General features: G+C 47.5%; 1 protein-coding gene across 1 annotated transcript in view; it reads left to right on the forward strand.

Annotated features, from left to right (window-relative positions):
* Positions 1 to 21,572, forward strand: part of PRKCH (protein kinase C eta) — a 173,204-nt gene that overhangs the window by 45,318 nt on the left and 106,314 nt on the right. Inside the window, exon 3 of the mRNA XM_053243651.1 lies at positions 15,211 to 15,361. Within this exon, the coding sequence (XP_053099626.1) occupies positions 15,211 to 15,361 (151 nt within the window). The remainder of the gene's footprint in view (positions 1 to 15,210; positions 15,362 to 21,572) is intronic.

The following is a 21,572-nucleotide window of genomic DNA, read 5'->3' on the forward strand; positions in this document are numbered from 1 at the left end:
GTGGTCAGATCTCTGCCCCAAGGGGCTTACAGTAAAAATGTCAACACAAGGGAAATGCCAGGGGAAGGGGAGAGAAATGGAGGCAGAAGCAAGCAAACAGGGAAAGAAGGTATGGTTGTTTTGGTTACATGACATAAACTTGATGCAGATATTTTGCTGTATGAGAGTATATAGATTTCTGCACACTTGTACATTGTGTTGGTGTGAATGGCTGTACCTGTGTGCAGATCAGTACCTGTGTACACTCATTATACAAGTGTTGAACATAGTGAGCCGGGACTCACGATCAGTGAGACCCGGTTCTTGAGAGTGTGCTCTCAAGCCTGCTCTCCCCACACACGAGCAGGGAGGGAGCCCTAGGCGGCCAGATCAGCCACCCACACGATTGCCGGCTCTGTGAAGGAGCTGGCTGGGGCTGGGGAGCTCAGGAACCATGTGGCCCCTGGAAGCTCCAGTATGCCCTGCGCGAGCACTCAGGGCATACTGGGGAGACCCCTGGAGCCGGGAGGCGACTTTTCACCTCCCCTCCGGGGGTCTACTCGTGAGTAGCTGTGCCACAGATACTCATGATCGGGAAGCCCGGGTTTGGGGAGGGCTACAAAAGCGGGCTAGCCGCTTGTAAGCCACCGGGCTCAGCTGCAAGTCCGGTGGTTTACACGATCAGCAAAAATAGGGCTAGGCTCTCTTAGCCCAATTTTTGCTGATCATGAGAATGGCCCCAATGTGTGAATGGGCCCATAGGCTGAGGTCATTCACACAATCAAAAACTGTGCTCTACCTGGGTTTGGGAAGTGTGTGTGCTCCCAATTTTCAGTTGTGTGGAAGCAAGGTAGGAGGTAAACCTGGGTAGAAGTGATTGGGTGGAAGCAAGGTCTGGAGGAACAGCCCTCTATTTCTCCTAACTTTTTTACCATATCCACCCAGCGGACCTTTGGTATCGCTGGGTCCACTACAACAGCCCTGCAAAAATTACCAAAATCCAAAACTCTGGTAATTTGGAAAGGCTTATAGGTGTGGGGTAGAGATAAGCAACAAGCTTCTAATTTTTTAACAACAAGAAAGTTTAGGTTATAGGTTGTGCCGTCAAGTTGGTGTCAACTCCTGGCGGCCACAGAGCCATGTGGTTTTCTTGGTAGAATACAGGAGGGGTTTCCCATTGCCATCTCCCGCGCAGTATGAGATGATGCCTTTCAGCACCTTCCTATATCACTGCTGCCCAATATAGGTGTTTCCCATAGTCTGGGAAACATACCAGCGGGGATTCGAACCAGCAGGCTCTTGCTTCCTAGGCAAGTTACTTCCCTGCTGCGCCACTAGGTGGCTGAAAAGAGACATTGAGGCAGTTCCCACAATCAGTGGGAACTGCCGGGATGGGGTTTGCAAGGGGAGCGGGCTTAGCCCACTGTCCTCGCAGACGACCCATCAGTTGGCTGCGGGCAGCCGAACTGGCCACCCGCACGACTGCCGGCTCTGTTACGGAACCAGCGGGGGCTGGGGAGTTTGGGGGCTGCGTGGCATGCTGGGGATTTTGGAGTCCGCAGGGCATGCTGGAGAGAAACACACACACCCCAGAGCCGGGAGGCTGCATTTAGCCTCCTCGCCGGGGCGGGTCTACTCGTGAGTTTCTACTGCGTGGCGGCAACTCATGATCAAAAAAGCCGTGTTAGCGGAGCACTTACTCTGCTAACCTCGGCTAAGTGGAAGGGTATTCAAGCGGGTGACCTGCTTAAGAACAACCAGGCTCAGCTGCAAGCCCGGCGGTTCTCACGGGCATATCAAATCGGGCTAGGCTCCCTTAGCCCAATTTGGTATGACCGTGAGAATAGCCTCGTACTGTGCTTGAAAACGTTGTCAGATCTGAAGATCTCTTCCACTTCCAGTCACTACACAGCAAAGTGTTGTTTTGACCAAATCAAAACCAAGCCTAGGCACATTTGTTTATAACAAGAAAGTTTACTTTAAGAAAAATTGGTTCCATCCAAACATCACTTTTGCAGCAAAAAATACAAATTCAGAATAGTTATTCATGAAGCAGGTCAGGGGACAATAAAGATGGGGGAAATGCAGTCACTATCTGACACTATACTGGTCCCTACTGAGAGTCCTCTGTGATTTCTTTTCGGCTTCTGGCTTGCTGGATAGTCTCTGGTTTTAATTACAGCATAGGTCCAGGGCTCAATCCAGCCTGGCTCTTCCTTTTCTTCTAGGAATTTCAGCTAGGCTTCTCTTCTTGCTGGCTGTTCACTGTCTGCTTTCCTGGACTCACCCTAGCAGACTTCCAAACTCTCTTCCTTTTTCTGCAGCATAGGAAGCTGCCATATACTGAGTCAGACCATTGGTCTATCTAGCTCAGTATTGTCTACACAGACTGGCAGTGGCTTCTCCAAGGCTGCAGGCAGGAGTCTCTCTCAGCCCTATCTTGGAGATGCTGCCCGGGAGGGAACTTGAAACCTTCTGCTCTTCCCAGAGCGGCTTCATCCCCTGAGGGGAATCTCTTCCAGTGCTCACACTTCTAGTCTCCCATTCATATGCAACCAGGGTGGACCCTGCTTAGCTAAGGGGACAAGTCATGCTTGCTACCACAAGACCAGCTCTCCTCTCTCTCTCTCCAGCAGACTTGACTTGACTCTGACTTCCTTTCCTCGACTTCCTCTCGACTTCCTCCTCTTCTCAACTTCCTCCCTTGACTCTGACTTCCTCTCCGTGACTCTCCTCTCTTGACTTCCCTCTGGCAGACTCTTTCCAGCAATCTGCGTCTTCTGCCATCTCCAGCTCCTACTTGCTCCAGCAGACGCTTTTGACTACTCCCTGACTTTCAGGACTCTTCTTAGAGTCCCTGGACTCCTCTCAGTCTCTCTCCTTATATACATTTTTCTGGCCCCACCGTTCCTCAGCCTAGCCAATCAGAACCAACAAAATGTCCCTCCTTCTTTTTAAACTCTCTTTCCCCTCCAAAAACCAACTGTCAAACTACAGAAAAACAAGTTTGAATTTTTGACCCTGCCAGCCTTCTCCATGCACAGGGATCTGCAAGCACAGAATCCTATTTACAATAATGAAGTTTTGGGAATATAATACAATTTATAATACAATTTAGTTACAAAAAAGAAGAGGTTAGAGAATATTGACAACAATACAGGGGCTTATTTACAGAAACCCAGGAGGTCGAGGCCTAGTTCCTCCACACAAGGTATGAGGAAAACCTGGGCAGAAGTGATTGTGTGGAAGTGAGGTAGCGGGGAAACTGCCTTGCTTCTACACAGTCACTTCTACCCAGGTTTTTTTCTTGCCTTGCTTCCACACAGCAAAAAATTGGGAGCACACACAGCCCCCAAACTCGGGTTGAACACATTTTTTTGATTGTGTGAATGACCTCTATGACGCTATTATCTGACGCCTTGCAGTAAAGTTCCAGTCTGGTGAATGGGAGAGTGGGAAATATTTTTTGGAAGAGCGTATGCTACCCCTTCGCTTCCTACCCCACGGAGCCATCCCTGAGGAGACTTCAGACAACTGATGGTGATTGCAAAGGTTATACAGTATATTAAGATTCCTGATTCTCCTCCTCCTCCTCCTCTTCTTGCCATCCTCTCCTTCCCCCACCCTGTTTCTTTGCTGCAGAAGAACTACATTCTTGTAAACAAAACATTCTTGCCATGCCCTTTCTCTCGCTCCCATGCAAATAATATTGCACACTCTGCCCACACACAGAGACGCTTTTACACACACACACACACACACACACACACACACACACACACACACGCTTTCCCATGGCTCAGAAGCATTTCCCCCCCCAAACATATATACTTACTACAGTCACCCCATCTATTCATATAGCAACAAGAACCCTTCTGTCTTTATTATTCATCCATTCACACTGTCTCGGACTCTTGTACACACCACTCAGTTAAAGTTTTTTATAGGGAACTAGAGTCCCAGATTTCTCCCAGGATTTAGGGGTAAACTCAACCCATTTGCTTTGGGTGATTTGCAGGAGGCGGGGTGGAAGCAGAGAAAAATAGTAGTATAGTATGGTGTTGACCTGTGTTTTGTTCTGTTCTTTTTAAGAGCAGGATTCACAAAGGTCCCTAGTCTCCTTTGACTGATGATCTTTTCAGCTTTGTGTCAGGAGGGAAGGAGGAGGGGGGAGTGTCAGGCAGCATTTCTCTCTATTCTCCTCCTTGTGGCTGATTGCTCAGTGATATCTTTCTCACAACTGAGCCTGGCAGTCAGGCTGTGGGAAGTTTGGGGTGAACCCGAGCACTAGCTAGCCAGGCAGGAGGAGAGGAGGGAAGGATGCTGCCTGACACTCCTCCCCCCTCCCATCTTGGAGAGGACTCCTCTTGCTTGAAGCTGAGATGAGACTCCTGATCAGGAGCCAACAGCATGACAATGAGGCAAGGAGACAGGAAGGAGAGAGCAAAGAGCAAGCTGTTGCCAGCCAGAAGGCCACATCCTTCCCCAGAAGCCCAGGGACATTTCCCCGCATCTTGTTCAATTACAGCTACATCTTTGTTGGTGGAGACAGGGTCAAGTGCCCCACTCCTGCTACTTTTTTGCTGCAAATTCTCCCCTCCTGAAGCCACTTTCCTTAAAACAAATTTTAGGGCACACAACGTGTAGTCTGCTTCTTTCTTAGGTGGTTAAATAAGATCTTGTGGCATTGTGGCTCAAGCCCATGTGTTTGAGAGATGCTGAATGTGGTTCTTCATCACGCTCATGGCCTTTGCTTATTTCCCACACTACACTTAACTTCCTCTTGGGGGTTCTGGCTCATAATTTTCCAAGAACCTGTTTGCTGAGCTGAGCTGTGAAAATATAACTGTTCCCATTATTGAAAACTGTGCATCTTGGTGTGCATACATTGGAGGGAGGGGGAAGAGAGGAGAACAGTGATTTTAGAGGAAGGCAAAGGGAAAAACCAGCTCATGCCGGCCCCTTCCTAATTCTGTATTCTGTGAAATCCTTGCTGATAGTCAGATATGAGGACCCTGGTCAGCAACTAGTTTTATGCCGGACTGGTCTGAGGAGAGCTGGTCTTGTGGTAGCTAGCATAACGTGTCGGTTTTGCTAAGCAAGGTCCACCCTGGTTTGCATTTGAACAGGAGACCACATGTGGACACTATAAGATATTCCCCTTAGGGAAGGGGTGGGCAAACCTCCCCCCCCACCAGTTCTTGGCCCTCCAGGAGTTGTAGTTCCACAACAGCTGGAGGGCCAAGTTTGCCCACCTTTTCCCTAAAGGGATGGGGCTGCTTTAGGAAGAGCACGTGCACGCCCTATTGTGAGAAAGGGCTCCATGAATCCTTGCCAGCCTCAGCAGTCCTGCATCCCTTCCAGGCCCCTTTGCAGGAATCCAGTGAAGAAGCTGCAATTCAAATGCAGAAGGGAAGAAGAAACAAGTTTGGGCTTGCCGTCTTTTCCTTCTTTCTCTATTCCCTTGTGCATATAAATCTGGGCTTATTTACAGAAAGGCTGGCTGATGGTTTAAGATATAAGAAGAAATCAATGTCAGGGTGTAATGCAGTGGCTAAGAAGGTGAACTGCAGAATCCCCAGTTCCAATCTTTCCCTCACTTCTGGAGTTCTCAAAGTTGAGTCTCCAGATGTTGTTGGACTACAACTCCCATCAACCCCAGCCACAATGGCCTTTGTTTGCACAACATTTGGAGACTGGTATATTGGAAGCATGGATGCTTTGGGTCTCCTGCTCCTAAATCCAACCCTGCTTAGAGAAAAAACATGTTCAAGCCTCAAATATGGGCACAGTAATACCACCCCAACCCAAAAGAATTGAACCCAAAGTCTAAATTGAGGGTCCCCGATCTTGCGTCCCCAGATTATGCTTTCAGCCATATGGCAGGAGATGGAGGTTCTAGTCCAGCAACATCTGGGGACCCAAGGTTGGAACTATGTGAGGTATGTAAGCATGGATGCTCTAAAGCAGATGTGGGACAGACTCCAGGCTTGGGGGGTCTACTTTATTTTTATTCTTAGGCTACTTTCCTTAAGGAAATTAAAATTATGAGATCACCCAGCATTCTGTGTCCGTGTGTGTGTCCCAATCAACTTCGCGATGCCTGGACCAATATGGACCAAATCTGGTACAGTTGTAGGGACACATAGGGACAACTCAGTGGCGTAGTTTGTGATGATGTCATCCACCCTGATTCAAGATGGTGGATGCATGAATGTTTGAGGCACAAGTGGGCTAACTTGTGAACCACCCAACTGATCTGAGCCAAATTTGGAGCAGTTTTAGGACTCATAAGGAGACCTCAATGGCGTAGTTTGTGATGATGTCATCCACCCCAATTCAAGATGGCAGACCATCTTAAGGCTGAAGTGGGTTAACTTGTGAGGATGGTAATTATCAATTAAGATTATAGTGAAAGGAAAATAGGCAGATTAGTTCTTACCGGAACAACTTGTTTAACTAGAACACCAAGGTCCCCCAACTGAAGCCAACCACAAACTATCAGCTGGGAGAGTGAAGCCAGGTGAAAAATGCTCAGGGTGGAACCAGTAGAATAGCCAGCACAACTGCTGAGATTTCTGTTCCAAATGTGCTTCAATATGCATCTCTATAAAGGGAATGTTTTTTTTATGAAGCAGCTCAGTAAATCACCATTGCAGTACTCCTAAACCAACAGAAGAGCCAGGGTTTACTGCACAATTTTATAAAGATTTATATCAAAACGTGTTGGGAACCTCGGTGCTAGCAACTGTTCTGTCTATGTTATTAGCTGTGAGATTACAGCTCTTGATCCTCTTCTTCCTTGTGGCAATTACCTACTGGCCCTCATGAGCCTTGTACTGGAAGAACCTGCATATTCAAGTACGAACCTGTGTTACAGACCAGCGGTTCAAATGTCGCCCGCTAAAACTCAACAGCATTGCTACACAATGGACTGGTCGAATACCACAATACTGGCCAGTATTTTTGGTTGGACTCATATTTTTACAGCTGAGGAACTGCAGCTGAGAAAGAAGCCATCAGGAAAGTCTAACCATGGCAGAGAATTTGAGGTCATACACACAATCAAAAGCTGTGTTCTAGCCAGGTTTGGGAGCTGCGTGTGCTCCCAATTTTCAGTTGTGTGGAAGCAAGGAAGAAAACCTGGGAGTTATTTGCACATGGCTGCTGCAGGGTAAATGTTGAGCAAAGCCACTTCAAACTACACTCGCGGCATTGAGGGAAGCAGCCCCTCCCCATTGCTCTTGGGTTTTTGTTTTGAAACAAGTTCACATGGCATGTGTCCATGTTTTCCTTCTAGCCTATTTTGGGGGGGGGTGGATTAGAGCTTCCTAAAGAGTGATATCTGCATTTCTAAAGCGAGCGTCCCTCTTAGCACGCCAATGATTCTATGTCAGTGCCTCTCCCTATTTGCTCCGGCGTTTTCAGAAAAAGTAGCTTAAAACCAGCATTTTAAAAATCCGGAAATACATTGAGATAAGCTAAAATTTGCATCACAAAGCCCGATTTGTGTGTGGAGTGGGTCCAAGAATCTCGAAGGGACTTCAGGGTAAGTTTGGCTGGTGTGTGAATGCACACACTCTCTTCTGAAGGAAATTCAGGGTAGAAGCCCTGTGTGTAAAGTCTCCTGGGTAGCTTTTCCTCTACCTTGCTTCCACACAATCACTTCTACCCAGGTTTTCCTTTTACCTTGCTTCCATATAAGCAAAAATTGGGAACACACACAGCTCCCAGACCTGGTTAGAACACAGTTTTTGATTGTATAAATGATCAGAGAGCTGGTCTTGTGGTAGCAAGCATGACTTGTCCCCTTAGCTAAGCAGGTTCTGCCCTGGTTGCATATGAAAGGGAGACTAGAAGTGCGAGCACTGTAAGATATTCCCCTTGGGGAATGGAGCCACTTTGGGAAGAGCATCTAGGTTCCAAGTTTCCTCCCTGGCAGCATCTCCAAGATAGGGCTGAGAGAGATTCCTGCCTGCAACCTTGGAGAAGCCGCTGCCAGTCTGCGAAGACAATACTGAGCTAGATGGACCTATGGTCTGACTCGGTATATGGCAGCTTCCTATGTTCCTATGTACCTCAGAGTGCAGTTTGACTGGCTACTGTTAAACATTTTGCAAATCGGAAACACTTGCTCATCTGCTGCAAGGCACCCAGAAATCTACCTTCTGTCCATCTACTGCACTAAGAAAATCCAGCACCTCATGTAAGATTTGAGTGGGGAACTTCCCAGAATGCTGAATCACCATGTTAATAAGGCTTAGCCCTGCGACTTAACAAAGCATACAGGGTTATATACAATTGAATATTGACTCAGGGTTCCATCTTCGCTTTAAGACGAAAGGCAAACGTAAGCTCCTGGCAACCAGCAGATCAAAGAGAGTAAATTCAGAAATCTAGTGGGGTTGCTAATGCAGTTTTTACAGCACTGGCTCCTGAATATTTCATGCAGAAAGGCTCTGCTCTATTTGGAAAAGGTGGGCCCAACTCTGAAGTGCAGAGGAATCTCTCCAAACACAGAGCCTGCAGTCTGACTCATGATGATGTGTATAGGAAATGCTATTGCTTTATAAGGGTTCATAAATGAGAAGGCGTGAGAAAGATGACTGCTTAGGACAGGGGTTAACCTGAATCTCCAGATGTTGTTGGACTACAACTCCCATCACCCCCAGCCACAATGGCCTGTGGCTGCAGGAGGTGTTAAAAACAGAAGTAATTCCTCTGTTTCTGTTTGCAAAGTTTCTTGACACTGCAAAAGGAATATAATTGAATGGCCATGGTTTAAATTTTAATCCTGAAATCAAAAAGGGATTTAATTTTAAGACTGTGAGGCAACAGCCTCAGGCTGCAGCTACACCACAGGCTGGCGAATCCTTCATTCAGGGCATCGCCTCACCTTTGCATTGCTGCCGCTGAGACGGCATGCACATGAGAAACCACCGATGCTGGATCATGCCCATTGTTAGCTCTAGCAGGCAGAGGCATCCAGCATCAATGGCTTCTCTCATCACACTGGCTGGCTTGGTGGAGGGGGGCATCTCTCACATATGAAAGAGCCCCCACAGCCAGCCAGTGAAGCAAGAGGAACAGCTGGTGCTGGATGCTTGCTCTAGAGAGAGAGCCTTCCAGTCGGCCAGCAGAGCAAGAGAAACCACGGATGTGTTGGCCGTTTGCATGGATGCAAAGTTGGACTGAACCTGGACGCATAATGTGTGCTTCATGTTTTATGAGCTACAGCCCCAATCCCCTAAAGACATTCCCCAAGACATGCCAGGATTTATGTCTTGTTTAAAAGGCATTCAGGCTAGTCTCACGACTGCAGGAAAGCGGGCTAAGGCAGCAAACCCCACTAAATACCCCCGTTAAATGAGGTTAGCAGAGTGAGTGCTCCGCTAACCCCATTTCCCCAACCGTGAGACGCTGTGATGCAGCGCTGCACTCTGTGGCTGCGCGCCAATGCGATTCACGAGGAGACCCGCGACCGGGAGACTACAACAAGACTCCCAGCCTCAGGGGTCTCCCCAAAATGCCCCGCACACTTGCATGGGGTGTTCTTGGACTTCCGGGGGCCACACGGATCGTGTGTAGAGCCTCATTATTTACGAATATGAACACGACAAATATTTATATACTACTTTTCAACCAGTTTCCAGAACGGGTTACATTGTTATAAATAAACAGATAAAGTGGCTTCTTGTCCACAAAGGGCTTACAATCTAAAAAAAGAAACATGAGAGAGACACCAGCAACAGCCACTGCAGGGATGCTGTGCTGGGGGTGGATAGGGCCAGTTGCTCTCCCCCTGCTCAATAGAGAATCACCACTTTAAAAAGTTGCCTCTTTGCTCAGTTAAACTGTGACACATAGAGGTCATCCACACAGTCAAAAACTGCGTTCTACCCAGGTTTGACAGTTGTGTGTGCTTCCAGTTTTTGGTTGTGTGGAAGCAAGGTAGGAGGAAAACCTGGGTAGAAGTGTGGAAACAAGGTGGGAGGAAAAGATACCCAGATTTTCTTCCTGCCTTGCTTCGGGATCACACACAGCTCCCAAATCTGGGTAGAACACAGTTTTTGATTGTGCAAATGACCTCAAAGCCTGGCATGCTTCTGATGGTTGTTTCCTTGCTCATGCAGCTGAGGCAGTTCATGAAGGAAAGGAGGACAGGCTTGCATGCCTGCAGAGATCGCAACCATCAGGATTAGAGGTGTGTGAGTGTATGGTGTGAAATAAAGGAAGATCACACCTACACTAACATGTTGGGTGCTATGTAGGTTTTTGCCAGCTGCACTTCTGAATACAAAAGTGGCTTGTGGGAGAAATATTTCTACTTCTCTTCCTGTGTGTAGGAGTCCATGTAGAGAGGGAAAATACAAACCACTCACAACCAGATAAACCTGTATCACATTCTTGTTGCCCATGTCATGCAGAGATCACAAATAATCTGGTATGCAACTGTGCCACCCTGGGTAGGTCCACTTCAGGAACTGGATTCCTTTGGGAGAACCCAGAATGTGGCAGGAGAGGCAGGAAGAAAATATCACTGGTTTTGTCAATTATTTATTTATCTATATATTTAATCCTCGTAGATGATGTGTCCCGGCACTCAGTGGGGATACGTCCCGGCACTCAGCTGATTGGCTGGGCAGCAGAGGCTTGCAGGAAGCCATTGGCTGCTGCCGGGAGAAATGGTGGCGGCGGGGAGAAGGAGGCGGTGGTGGGCCCGGCCATGTCAAGGAGTCAGGAGGCGGCAGCAGGAGGGAACGGACAGGGAGGCGGCGTGCTTGGCTGCGGTGGCAAGGTGGCGGCGTTTTCGGGCCCGGCTGCAGTGGCGAGGTGGCAGGCTCCAGAAGAGCACGGGGGGGGGCGATGCGGGTAGCGGCGGGTGAAGCCCCGCCACCCTGAAGAGCATGAGGAAGGGCAAAGTGTAGGAGGACGCTGGAGGCAAGCGCCAGCCAGAAAGCCACGCCAGCCAGAAAGCCAGGCATGCTGGTGTGTGGGGGGTGGGTGGGTGGGGGCAACCCAAATAGTGCACAGTTTATCTGTGCGGGGTTGGCTAGTTATATTTATAAACCGCCTGATAAAAACACACCACCATAGTTGAGCATGATGGCAGGGCCTTCTTGGTGATTGCCCCCCAGCTCTGGAATTCGCTCTCAGATAAGATCTGCATGGCTCTCTTACTCAGTCTTTCAGATAAGATGAAAGGCCTTTTTACAACTCCATAAAAATCACATTAAAACATTAAAAACAATTAAAAACAATAAGAACCATAAAAACACCAAAAAGCAGCAGCTGTGAAAAAGACTTAAGATAGCGCAGCAGAAGAGCAGAGAGACTGGCAACTCCTAAGGGGTAAAAGATGACCCCCTTTAGAAGTAGAGGTTAAATACAGGTTATAAAAGGTAAGGTAAAGTGTGCCATCAATTTCAACTCCTGGCGCCCACAGAGCCCTGTGGTTTTCTTTGGTAGAATGCAGGAGGGGTTTACCATTGGAAGCTCCCGCGCAGTCTGAGATGATACCTTTCAGCATCTTCCTATATCGCTGCTGCCCGATATAGTACCAGCGGGGAGTCAAACAAACCGCTAACTTTCTGCTTGTTAGTCAAGCATTTCCCCACTGTGCCACTGAAGGTGGAAAATACAGGTTATACCTGCATTTAATTGAAAGGATCAGGACTCTGAATTTAAGATGACCACCTGATTTCTAATATCAAAATACTTGTGTGTGTGTGTGGGGAGGGACCTAGTCTCAGATTCAGGTAAACACAGCAGTTGCTTTTTAAAAGCAGCCAAGAAGTCGAAGAGTGGACATTCACTGGGAGAGCATTCCAGAGCCTGGGGGCAACCACAGAGAAGGCGGCCTTGTCCCGCGTGCATGACAGTTGAGCCTCCCTCAATGTCGGTACATACAACAAAGCCCCATATATATTGTATGTATTGGTGGGGAGCGGCATTTGTTTTATGATGAAATAAAAATGGAAATGAATGGGTCCCGCTGCTACCTGGGCAAACAGGTGCCTTTTAAAGTGGTGGTTCTCTTATATTTAGCAGCAGGGGTGGAGTTTGCCTGTACAGCCGGGCAATTGGCTGCAGGAAGATCCTTCCAAAGAGCTTTGGTGTATCTGAGTGAGGCCTTCAGCAGTGAAGAGCCAGGAGTCCCGCACAGTACTGTTGTTTCCCAGGTGGAGTCCCCGCAGTCCTTGGTCCAATCCACACACAGAGCCCCAACCCACACGCAGTGCACTGGGCCCAGAAAATCCTCTTGGCACTCCTGCTCAGAAGACCTGGAAGCTTTTCACACAGAGAGCCCATTAACTCTCATCTGCTCCAGAATGGAGGGGGTGCGTTCACATATCGGCTCGATTTACCCCGCAGTCCCTGTGAGTTATCGGGGAGCAGTTAACACACAGTTTGGGTTTTTCACTGTGCATTAGAGTGTAACCCGATTTATATCTGAGGTAAAAAAAAATCCACTATTTGTGTCGTCTTCTTCTTTTTTTTACAACTTCCAGTTCGCAGTAAAGCCTCCCTGTAAACTTGCGGTAAAACCTGCTGTGCATAAAAGCCCCTAGCAATATTAGTGTGCATTTCTCCCTGACCTTCTCAGAGGCAGAAGGTAAACAGTCAATAGGTGCACGTCAATTTTATTTACTACAACAGAGGTTCTCAAACCGGGATCTGCAGGTGTTGTTGGACTACAACTCCCATCATCCACAGCCACAATGACTTTTCTGTGGATAATGGGAGTTGTAGTTCCACATGGGAGTCCCCCCCCCAAAATATCTGGGGACCCAAGTCTGAGATCCCCTGTTCTAGTTGATTTCCAGATTCCCCAGCTCATTGATTTTCTTCCTTGGTGGAAACTGTTCAATATACTTTGAATAGAGGATTATGGGAGTTGTAGTCCAACAACATCTGGCTGGGGGTGATGGGAGTTGTAGTGCAACAACATCCGGGGACCCAAGTCTGAGAACCCCTGTTCTAGTTGGTTTCCAAATTTCCCAACTCATGAATTTTCTTCCTTGGGGGAAACTATTCAACATTTAAATTAAGCAATCAATAGTTGTCTAGAGAGAAATGTGGGGAGACCAGTTTTTCTATAGATAGTAAATCTGAATGCAAATTACGAGGCTGGAACTAGGGAATTCACTCAAGCAGCAGGAGTAGATTGAATGCCCCACTTAGACGGATCTCATAATTTACAAATTGAGTTGTTTTGTTTCCCCTGAGGAAGAACATTCATGATGAGCTGCAGGCCTGGGGATCCAGATGGTAAATGAGCTTGTCTTGCATCTCAGCCAGTGTGGTGTAGTGGTTAGAGTGCTGGACTAGGATCGGGGAGACCCGAGTTCAAATCCCCATTCAGCCATGAGACTTGCTGCTGGGTGACTCTGGGCCAGTCATTTCTCTCTCAGCCTAACCTACTTCACGGGGTTGTTGTGAGGAGAAACTCAAGTATGTAGTACACCGCTCTGGGCTCCTTGGAGGAAGAGCGGGAAATAAAATGTGAAAAATAAAATAAAATAATAAAATCTACTGGCATTGACCGTTCTTCACTCATTCTTCCTAGGATTGTAGCATTGGTCAGGGGTATGTGGAGCTTAGGGCCAGAGGTGCACCTAAGTAATTTTGGAGCCTGGACCTAAAGGCCTTTGGAGCCCCCAACACACCCTGCTGCAAGTTAAGCATCATTCCCCCTCACACACAAACAATTTTTAACACGTGGGTTCTTGACAGCACAAAGAGCAACTGAACTCACAAGAATGTAAGAATATAAAACAGGTAAATTTGTGCAAATATGAAACATTTCAGCATGCAACGCACCATATTCCCATCCTACATGTTTCCTTCCCCACTCCCCACTCTGCCTCTAAAGGAGAGGTCATGCTTGCCTGCCTAGTGCAGGTCACCGTTGGCCGCTCAGCACAGCAGCCACCCCACCTGGGACAGACTAAGCAGGCTTCCCCAACCTGCGGGCCTCCAGATGTTGCTGAACTACAACTCCCAGCATCCTTAGACACAATTTATTGTGGCTGGGTATGCTGGGAGTTGTAGTTCAGCAACATCTGGAGGCCCGCAGGTTGGGAAAGCCTGGACTAAAGAGTATTTGGGGGGGCTCAGGGGGTGTGGAGACCCTGGACTTCCGCCCAGAAATCCAGGGGGAAGAGCAGCTCTGCTCAGAGCAACAGGAGGGGAGTTCAGGGCCCAGACGAGGAATGGTGGCAGTGGTGCACGGAGATGTGGGGCCCCAGCAGCAGTGGTGACTGGTGTCAGTGAGGACGGAGGGTGGAGCTAGCAAGGCAAATAGCTGCCACTGCTGTGTCTCCCTCCCTCCCTCCCTCTTTCTTTTTACCCCACTACAGCTCTGCTAGGAACATGATAGGAAGCTGCCTTCTACTGAGTCAGACCATTGGTCCATCTAGCTCAGTATTGTCTACACTGACTGGCAGCGGCTTCTCCAAGGTTACAGGCAGGCCCTTTCCCTTCCATGGGTTTCTGAGTGCCATCTGGAAAGAGTTGCTTTCTTCTTTCCTTGCAAAGGGAACAACTCAGTTCCAAACCAGTCACGAAGCCAAGTGATGTGCAAGTGTACGCCGAGACGCCTATGGGAATGATGTGTCAGGGTGGAAATGGGAAGTGTGCGAGGTGTGGATTGAAAAACGGCAATTCTCAAGAGCTGGGAGAAGTTAGCTACAGGCGATAACTCAGACACAACTCAGCACAATGGCAATTGTTCCTGAGAATTCCAAGAAAAAGGACAAACAGGTGTCTAGGCCAGTGGTGGACAACCTGAGTCTCTCCAGCTGTTGTTGGACTACAGTTCTCATCATCCCCTGCAGCTGTGGGTGATGGGGGAATAATCTTATGAAGCATCTATTAAGCTGGCTGAGGTATTGTACAATACTAATTTAAAAAGAGAGAGTGCCTCCCTGTAGGTGTGCAAAAGAAGGGGTATAGTAGGCAACCGGTATGGTGAGGCTGTAACATAGAGGTGCAGATCTTAGTCTTAGCAAGACACTTTGATGACAGATGAGGAAAAAGAATGAGGAGACAGAGTATGCACAGAGAGAACAGATAGAAGGGAGCCAGAGAATGGACCCGCTTTAAAGGCTAGTTGCCTTGAGAAAACTCCGGGTTGAAATTTAAAGGAAAATAGCACCAGAGCTTGTGGTGTTCTAAAGCATAAGCATTTTTCTTTCTTTCACTGAACCACTTTCTTTGCATGCACAGGAACCCTCCAGAGGGACCGGATTTTTAAAAACTTTACCCGGAAACGCCAACGGGCGATGCGCAGGCGGGTTCACCAAGTCAACGGACACAAGTTTATGGCCACCTATCTGCGGCAACCTACGTACTGCTCACACTGCCGGGAATTTATCTGGTAAGGACTGGTAGGGATGAAAGTCTTTCTCATATCATGTCTCATCTTAATCCCTCAACTGGGCATAATCCTGTGCAATCATGTCTTTCTGCAAATCAAAGGGAAGGAGCACAATGGAAGCGTTGAGTCCAGCCCCTGATATAAGATAACAGATCGATACCAAAACTACCTGTGATGCAAACTGTTTTTGGAAACAATGGAGTTGTGTCTCATAGGATGCTCTGTTCTGTGGAGTGTTCCACAGTTGGGCTCAGCAAATGTGGGACGTGGCATGAAGTGCAAAATTCCGCACCTCAAGAATCTCGACTCTCATTTGAAAAAAGATCCTAGTCCTTAAGATAGGGCAGGTAGGCATGCATAATTTCCTGGGGCAGAGCCTTTAATAGGGTATGCTTAAGTCTGACGAGTCACCTAATGGTGCAGCGGGGAAATGACTTGATTTAGCAAGCCGGAGGCTGCCAGTTTGAATCCCCTCTGATATGTTTCCCAGACTACGGGAAACACCTATATCAGGCAGCAGCAATATAGGAAAATGCTGAAAGGCATAATCTCATACTGAGAGAGAGATGGCAATGGTAAACCCCTCCTGTATTCTACCAAAGACAACCACAGGGCTCTGTGGTCGCCAGGAGTCGACACCGACTCAACGACACACTTTACCTTTAAAATTGCGACAGGAAAACTTGTCAGTCACCCATGTCATTTTCATGGGACAACCTCTCAGGACACTAGAAACAAGGGTTGAAACAAGACTCCTCCTGTGAAACTGATTGCCAGGAAATTTAGGAGAGATAAAGATGAATTATTAGGACAGACAAATTATTTAATAATAATAATAATAATAAGAAGAAGAAGAAGAAGAAGAAGAAGAAGAAGAATAAGGACTCGATGTCTGGATAAAACAAACCAGTCAATAACACCTGTCTGACTGGGTAAACAAGAAATAATAATAAATATTTATTTATTATATTTATAATAAAATATAATAACCCTCTGTTGTTTGTAATCACCATGACTCCACTTTCACAAATAATAAACAAAACAGGCCTCAGATACCAAATATCTAAAACATCCAGTAAAATCAACCATCTGCTGTACATGGACGATCTGAAGTTGTATGGAAAGTCCCAGTCAGAAATCGAATCACTGCTAAACACTGTCCGTATATTCAGTGGCAATATAGCAATGGAGTTTGGACTAGACAAGTGTGCTGCATTAATAATGAACAGAGGAAAAATAACAAAAACAGAAGGAATAGAACTGCCCAATGGAAACAACATCAAGAACCCGGAAGAGAAAGAACTAGGCTTGTGTCCGAAACGTTTCGGAGGCCATTATGAAGGCCTCCGAAACATTTCGGCGCTGGGGGCAGTTTTGGCGCCAAAACGCCGACGGGGGTAGCACTATAAGGGCGGGGGAGGGTGTACTCACCCCTCCCGCTGCATTTCCCCCTCCGGCGCGCTGTCATTTTGTCGTTTGTCGTTTTGCCGCCTCGGAGTGGCAGCGTTCCTCCCTGCCGCCCCGTTTCCCCCATCGGCCGGAAGTCGCCGGAAGTCGCGAGTGTGCGTGCACCCGTCGTGTGTGCCCGCGCACATGGCAGAAGGGCGCGCACGCACGCATGACGGGTGCACGCGTGCTTGGGACTTCCAGCCACTTCCGGCCGATGGGGGAAACGGGGAGGCAGGGAGGAACGCTGCCACCCCAAGGGGCTTTAAAACGACAGCGCGCTGGCGGGGGAAATGCGGCAGGAGGGGTGAATACACCCTCCCCCGCCCTTAAAGTGCTACCCCACGTTGGCATCGAAGATCCTCATGCACATCCCTAGAAAGAACATTACAGATACTTGGGCATTCTCCAGGCTGATAATATTGCACATGCTGAAGTTAAAAGAAAAACTGGAAGTGAATACATCAGGAGAGTTAGAAAATTCCTAAAGTCCAAACTCAATGGCGGAAACACCATACAAACCATAAACACTTGGGCTATACCTGTTATCAGATACACTGCAGGAATAATAGACTGGACCCAGGCAGAACTAGAGAGGCTAGATCGTAAGACCAGGAAAATCATGACCATCAATCATGCTCTGCACCCCCACAGTGATGTAGATAGGCTATACCTCCCTCGCAGCTCAGGTGGAAGAGAAATGCTGCAAGTCCATCAAACAGTAGAGGAGGAGAAAAGAGGCCTTGAAGAATATATCAAGGACAGTGAAGAAGATGCACTTCAAATGGTCAAGAATGAGAAACTATTCAACACCAATGAAACAAAGCAGGCCTACAAGAAAGAACAAGTCAAGAACCAAGCAGAAAAATGGAGAAATAAGCCACTGCATGGTCAATATTTGCACAATATAAGTGGAAAATCAGACATCACCAAGACCTGGCAATGGCTTAAGAATGGCAACTTTAAGAAAGAAACTGAGGGTTTAATACTGGCTGCACAAGAACAGGCACTAAGAACAAATGCAATAAGAGCCAAAGTCGAAAAATCCCCAACAAACAGCAAGTGCCGCCTTTGTAAAGAAGCAGATGAAACAGTGGACCACCTAATCAGCTGTTGTAAAAAGATCGCACAGACTGACTACAAACAAAGGCATGACAAGGTAGCAGGGATGATACACTGGAACATCTGCCAAAAATACAAGCTACCTGTAGCCAAAAATTGGTGGGACCATAAAATTGAAAAAGTGGTAGAAAATGAAGATGCAAAAATATTATGGGACTTCCGACTACAAACCGACAAACATCTGCCACACAATACACCAGACATAACTGTAGTCGAGAAGAAAGAAAAACGAGTTAAAATAATCAACATAGCAATACCAGAGGATAGCAGAATAGAAGAAAAAAGAAATAGAAAAAATAACAAAATACAAAGATCTACAAATTGAAATTGAAAGGCTGTGGCAGAAAAAGACCAAAATAATCCCAGTGGTAATTGGCACCCTAGGTGCAATTCCAAAAGTCCTTGAAGAGCACCTCAACACCATAGGGGCCACAGAAATCACCATCACCCAATTACAAAAAGCAACTTTACTAGGAACAGCCTATATTCTGCGATGCTATCTATAACAACAGCAACAACATTGATAATAAAATCCAGCCATCCCAGGTCCTTGGGAAGGACTCGATGTCTGGATAAAACAAACCAGTCAATAACACCTGTCTGACTGTGTAAACAACAACAACAACAACAACAAATAATTATAAATATAATAAATATAAATAAATAAATAACCCACTGCAAAATTAATCTTTGTCTTTGTCTTAATTAAATAATATTAATTTATTATTATTGTCTAATTGTGTTAATAATATTAAATCACTATTATTTATTTAAGACAAAGACAAAGATTAATTTTGCAGTGGATTTTTTTTTTTACACAGCACATAATTAATCTAGGGAACTCTCTGTCACAGAATGCAGTGGTGGCCGCCAGCTTGGATGGCTTTAAAGGGGGCTTAGACAAATCTGTGGAGGACAGGTCTATCAACGGCTACTAGTCTGGTGGCTATAGGCCAACTCCAGGCACCAAGGCAGGATGCCTCCAAATATCAATTGCAGGGGAGCAACAGCGAGAGAGAGGGCATGTCTTCATCTCTTGCCCGTGAGCTTCTCAGGGGCATTTGGTGGGCCACTGTGGGGAACAAGATGCTGGAGTAGATAGGCCTTTTCCAGCAAGGCTGTTCGTACATACCCCCAAGAGAATATTGAATAAGAGATAGTTATTTGTTCTTACTTTCTTATAGACTAATCCATGGAAGACAGGTCTATCAATGGCTACTGGTCTGGTGGCTATAGACCACCTCCAGCCTCAGAGGCAGGATGCCTCTGAATACCGGTTGCAGGAGCAACAGCAGGAGAGAGGGCCTGTGGGCTTCTCAAGGGCATCTGGTGGGGATTTAATGTGGGATCCGGGATGCTGGACCAGATAGGCCTTAGGTCTGATCCAGCAGGGCTGTTCTTAACAACCTATGCTGACTGGGCCCATCTTGGAAATAGCCCCTCTTTTTGCCTTTCCACTTAGCAGTGCTGCTGCTACATGGGGCAACAACCCATCTTTGGCTCTCTGGACATTTTCATTTTCACAAAAAGCAGCCTTTTGGAGGAGAGCCAATTTGGATGGAAGCTGAGGCTCGGAGAAGTAGATTTCCTCCCCCGAAATGTTTTCGCCACTTAAATCGCTTCCTCCTGTGCTGCTAACCCCAGAGGGGGAAAGAGGCAGGTATGGGCCATACATGGATCTCACACCTTCCTTTCCGTCCTGCTTTCACAATCAGTAGCAACTTTAGTGGTTGATTAGGATCCATCTGGGGGAAAGAGTTAATCTCATCCCTTCCCCACAGGCCTGATCCAACCCACGCCCCTTGGGGCTGCTTTACATGAAAGTAAAGAGATCTTTACTTTTGGGAGATCAGATCATGGGACAGGTGCAGTTGGATCCTAAGATTTGCAGAGTACACCATGATAGCTGGGCTAGCAGAAAAGAGGCTGTTGCCACTCGGCAGTGAGTGGGAGGCATTCCCAACAGGCATTGCATGGCAGAAGCAGGGACAAGCATATGGTGCAGTCTGTAGGGGGAGAGCTGGTCTTGTGGGAGCAAGTGTGGATTTTCCCCCTCTGCTAAGCAGGGTCTTCCTGGGTTTGCATTTGAATGGGAGACCACATGTGAACACTGTAAGATATTCCCCTTAGGATAGGGGCTGCTCTGGGAAGAGTACCTCCATGCATAAGGTTCCGAGTTCCCTCCCTGGCTTCTCCAAAATATAGCTGAGAGAGACTCCTGCCTGCAACCTTGAAGAAGATAGTGCCAGTCTATGTGTAGACAATACCGAGCTAGATGGACCAATGGTCTGACTCGGCATATGGCAGCTTCCTATGCTCCTATGGCATGCCTGTGGGATGGCCAGCAGTGCTTGCCATGGGCTGATGGCCCCTGCCACATCTTGAGTCCCCCCTGGTGAGTGTCAGCAGCCTCCTGTTCAGGGGTGGTGCTTTCATGAGGCACAGTGATGCAGTCGCCTCAGGCGGCAGGTTATTGGGGCTGTAAGATGCCCCCCACCCTGCCATTGCCATCAGAGCAGCCCTCTGGGACCAAGACCCTTGCAGACGCTGCAAGAGTCCCTCTCCTCGTACTCCTTGCACAGTCTGCAAGAAGCATGAGGAGAGGAGAGGAGAGGAGGCTGCTGGCAACCTTCCCTCCTCCCTGCCTCCTGTGTGCTTGCAAAGCTTGCAAAGAGTCATCCTGGTAGGCAGCTGCACAATTCCTGCCGGATGTCTTGGAAGGATGCATTCAGGTTCTGTATTTGCAGGCTGTTATCCTGCTGACGGATGAAGTTTCCTGTTCTGCAAGCTTCTAAAGTTATCCTTGCTTTACAATAAAAACACGCAGCTCTCTGCATTCCCTTTTTAATTAAGCTAACAGAATACTCCATCAATGAGGCTGGAGCATGGACTCAGCCAGCTTATGCACTGATGTCTGTTCCAGTAACAAATGGACCGAGGCCGGGAGTGAGGGCGGCAAGAGAGATCCACCAAGAGCTAGCTAAAATTGCTTTGGAGGCCAGAGCTAGCCTGCTGGTCACCGGTTACAATCCGTGGTTTATGTCTGGGCTGCACAACGTTAGCCCTCCATCTGTTGTTGGACTACAATTGCCATCATCCCCCGCCACAATGGCCAGTAGTGAGGGATGATGGAAGTTGCAGCCCAGCATTTGCAGAAGCGTCAAAGTTGCACAACCCTGCTTTATGTGATCAGAACTGATCTCCTCCCAGCAATGTAGCTGGGAATGGGTGTAGATCTTAAAAAATGCAATAAAGTTTTAGAACAGTGGTGGCAAACTGGATTGACCCAAAGTGTTTGTGATGGCAACTAACCTCTGTGGGCATATGCAAATGTACTGGGCGTAGAATTCCCAATGTGTTTTGAATCTGGGTGAAAAACTGTTCAGGGTGTGTGCTAATTTGTGCAGTCAAGGTGCTGTGATGGCAGACTCACTTTGTTGTGTACATCTGTACCAATTGCTCTCCAGGGCTGAACTCCACGAAAACCTGTCCTGCCATTTTGCAGCGGAAGCAGATTCTGTACATTGCTGATTGGCTAGTGCCCGCAATGTCATAAACCTATTCTTGCCCCCATCTCTAGCGCAGTTTTGCAGCTTGGTTGTTTTCTTTCATAAAACAAAACAAAATGATGGTTGAACGTTCA

This window comes from Hemicordylus capensis, chromosome 1 (genome assembly GCF_027244095.1).
Source record: "Hemicordylus capensis ecotype Gifberg chromosome 1, rHemCap1.1.pri, whole genome shotgun sequence".
In the NCBI taxonomy this organism is placed as follows: domain Eukaryota; kingdom Metazoa; phylum Chordata; class Lepidosauria; order Squamata; family Cordylidae; genus Hemicordylus; species Hemicordylus capensis.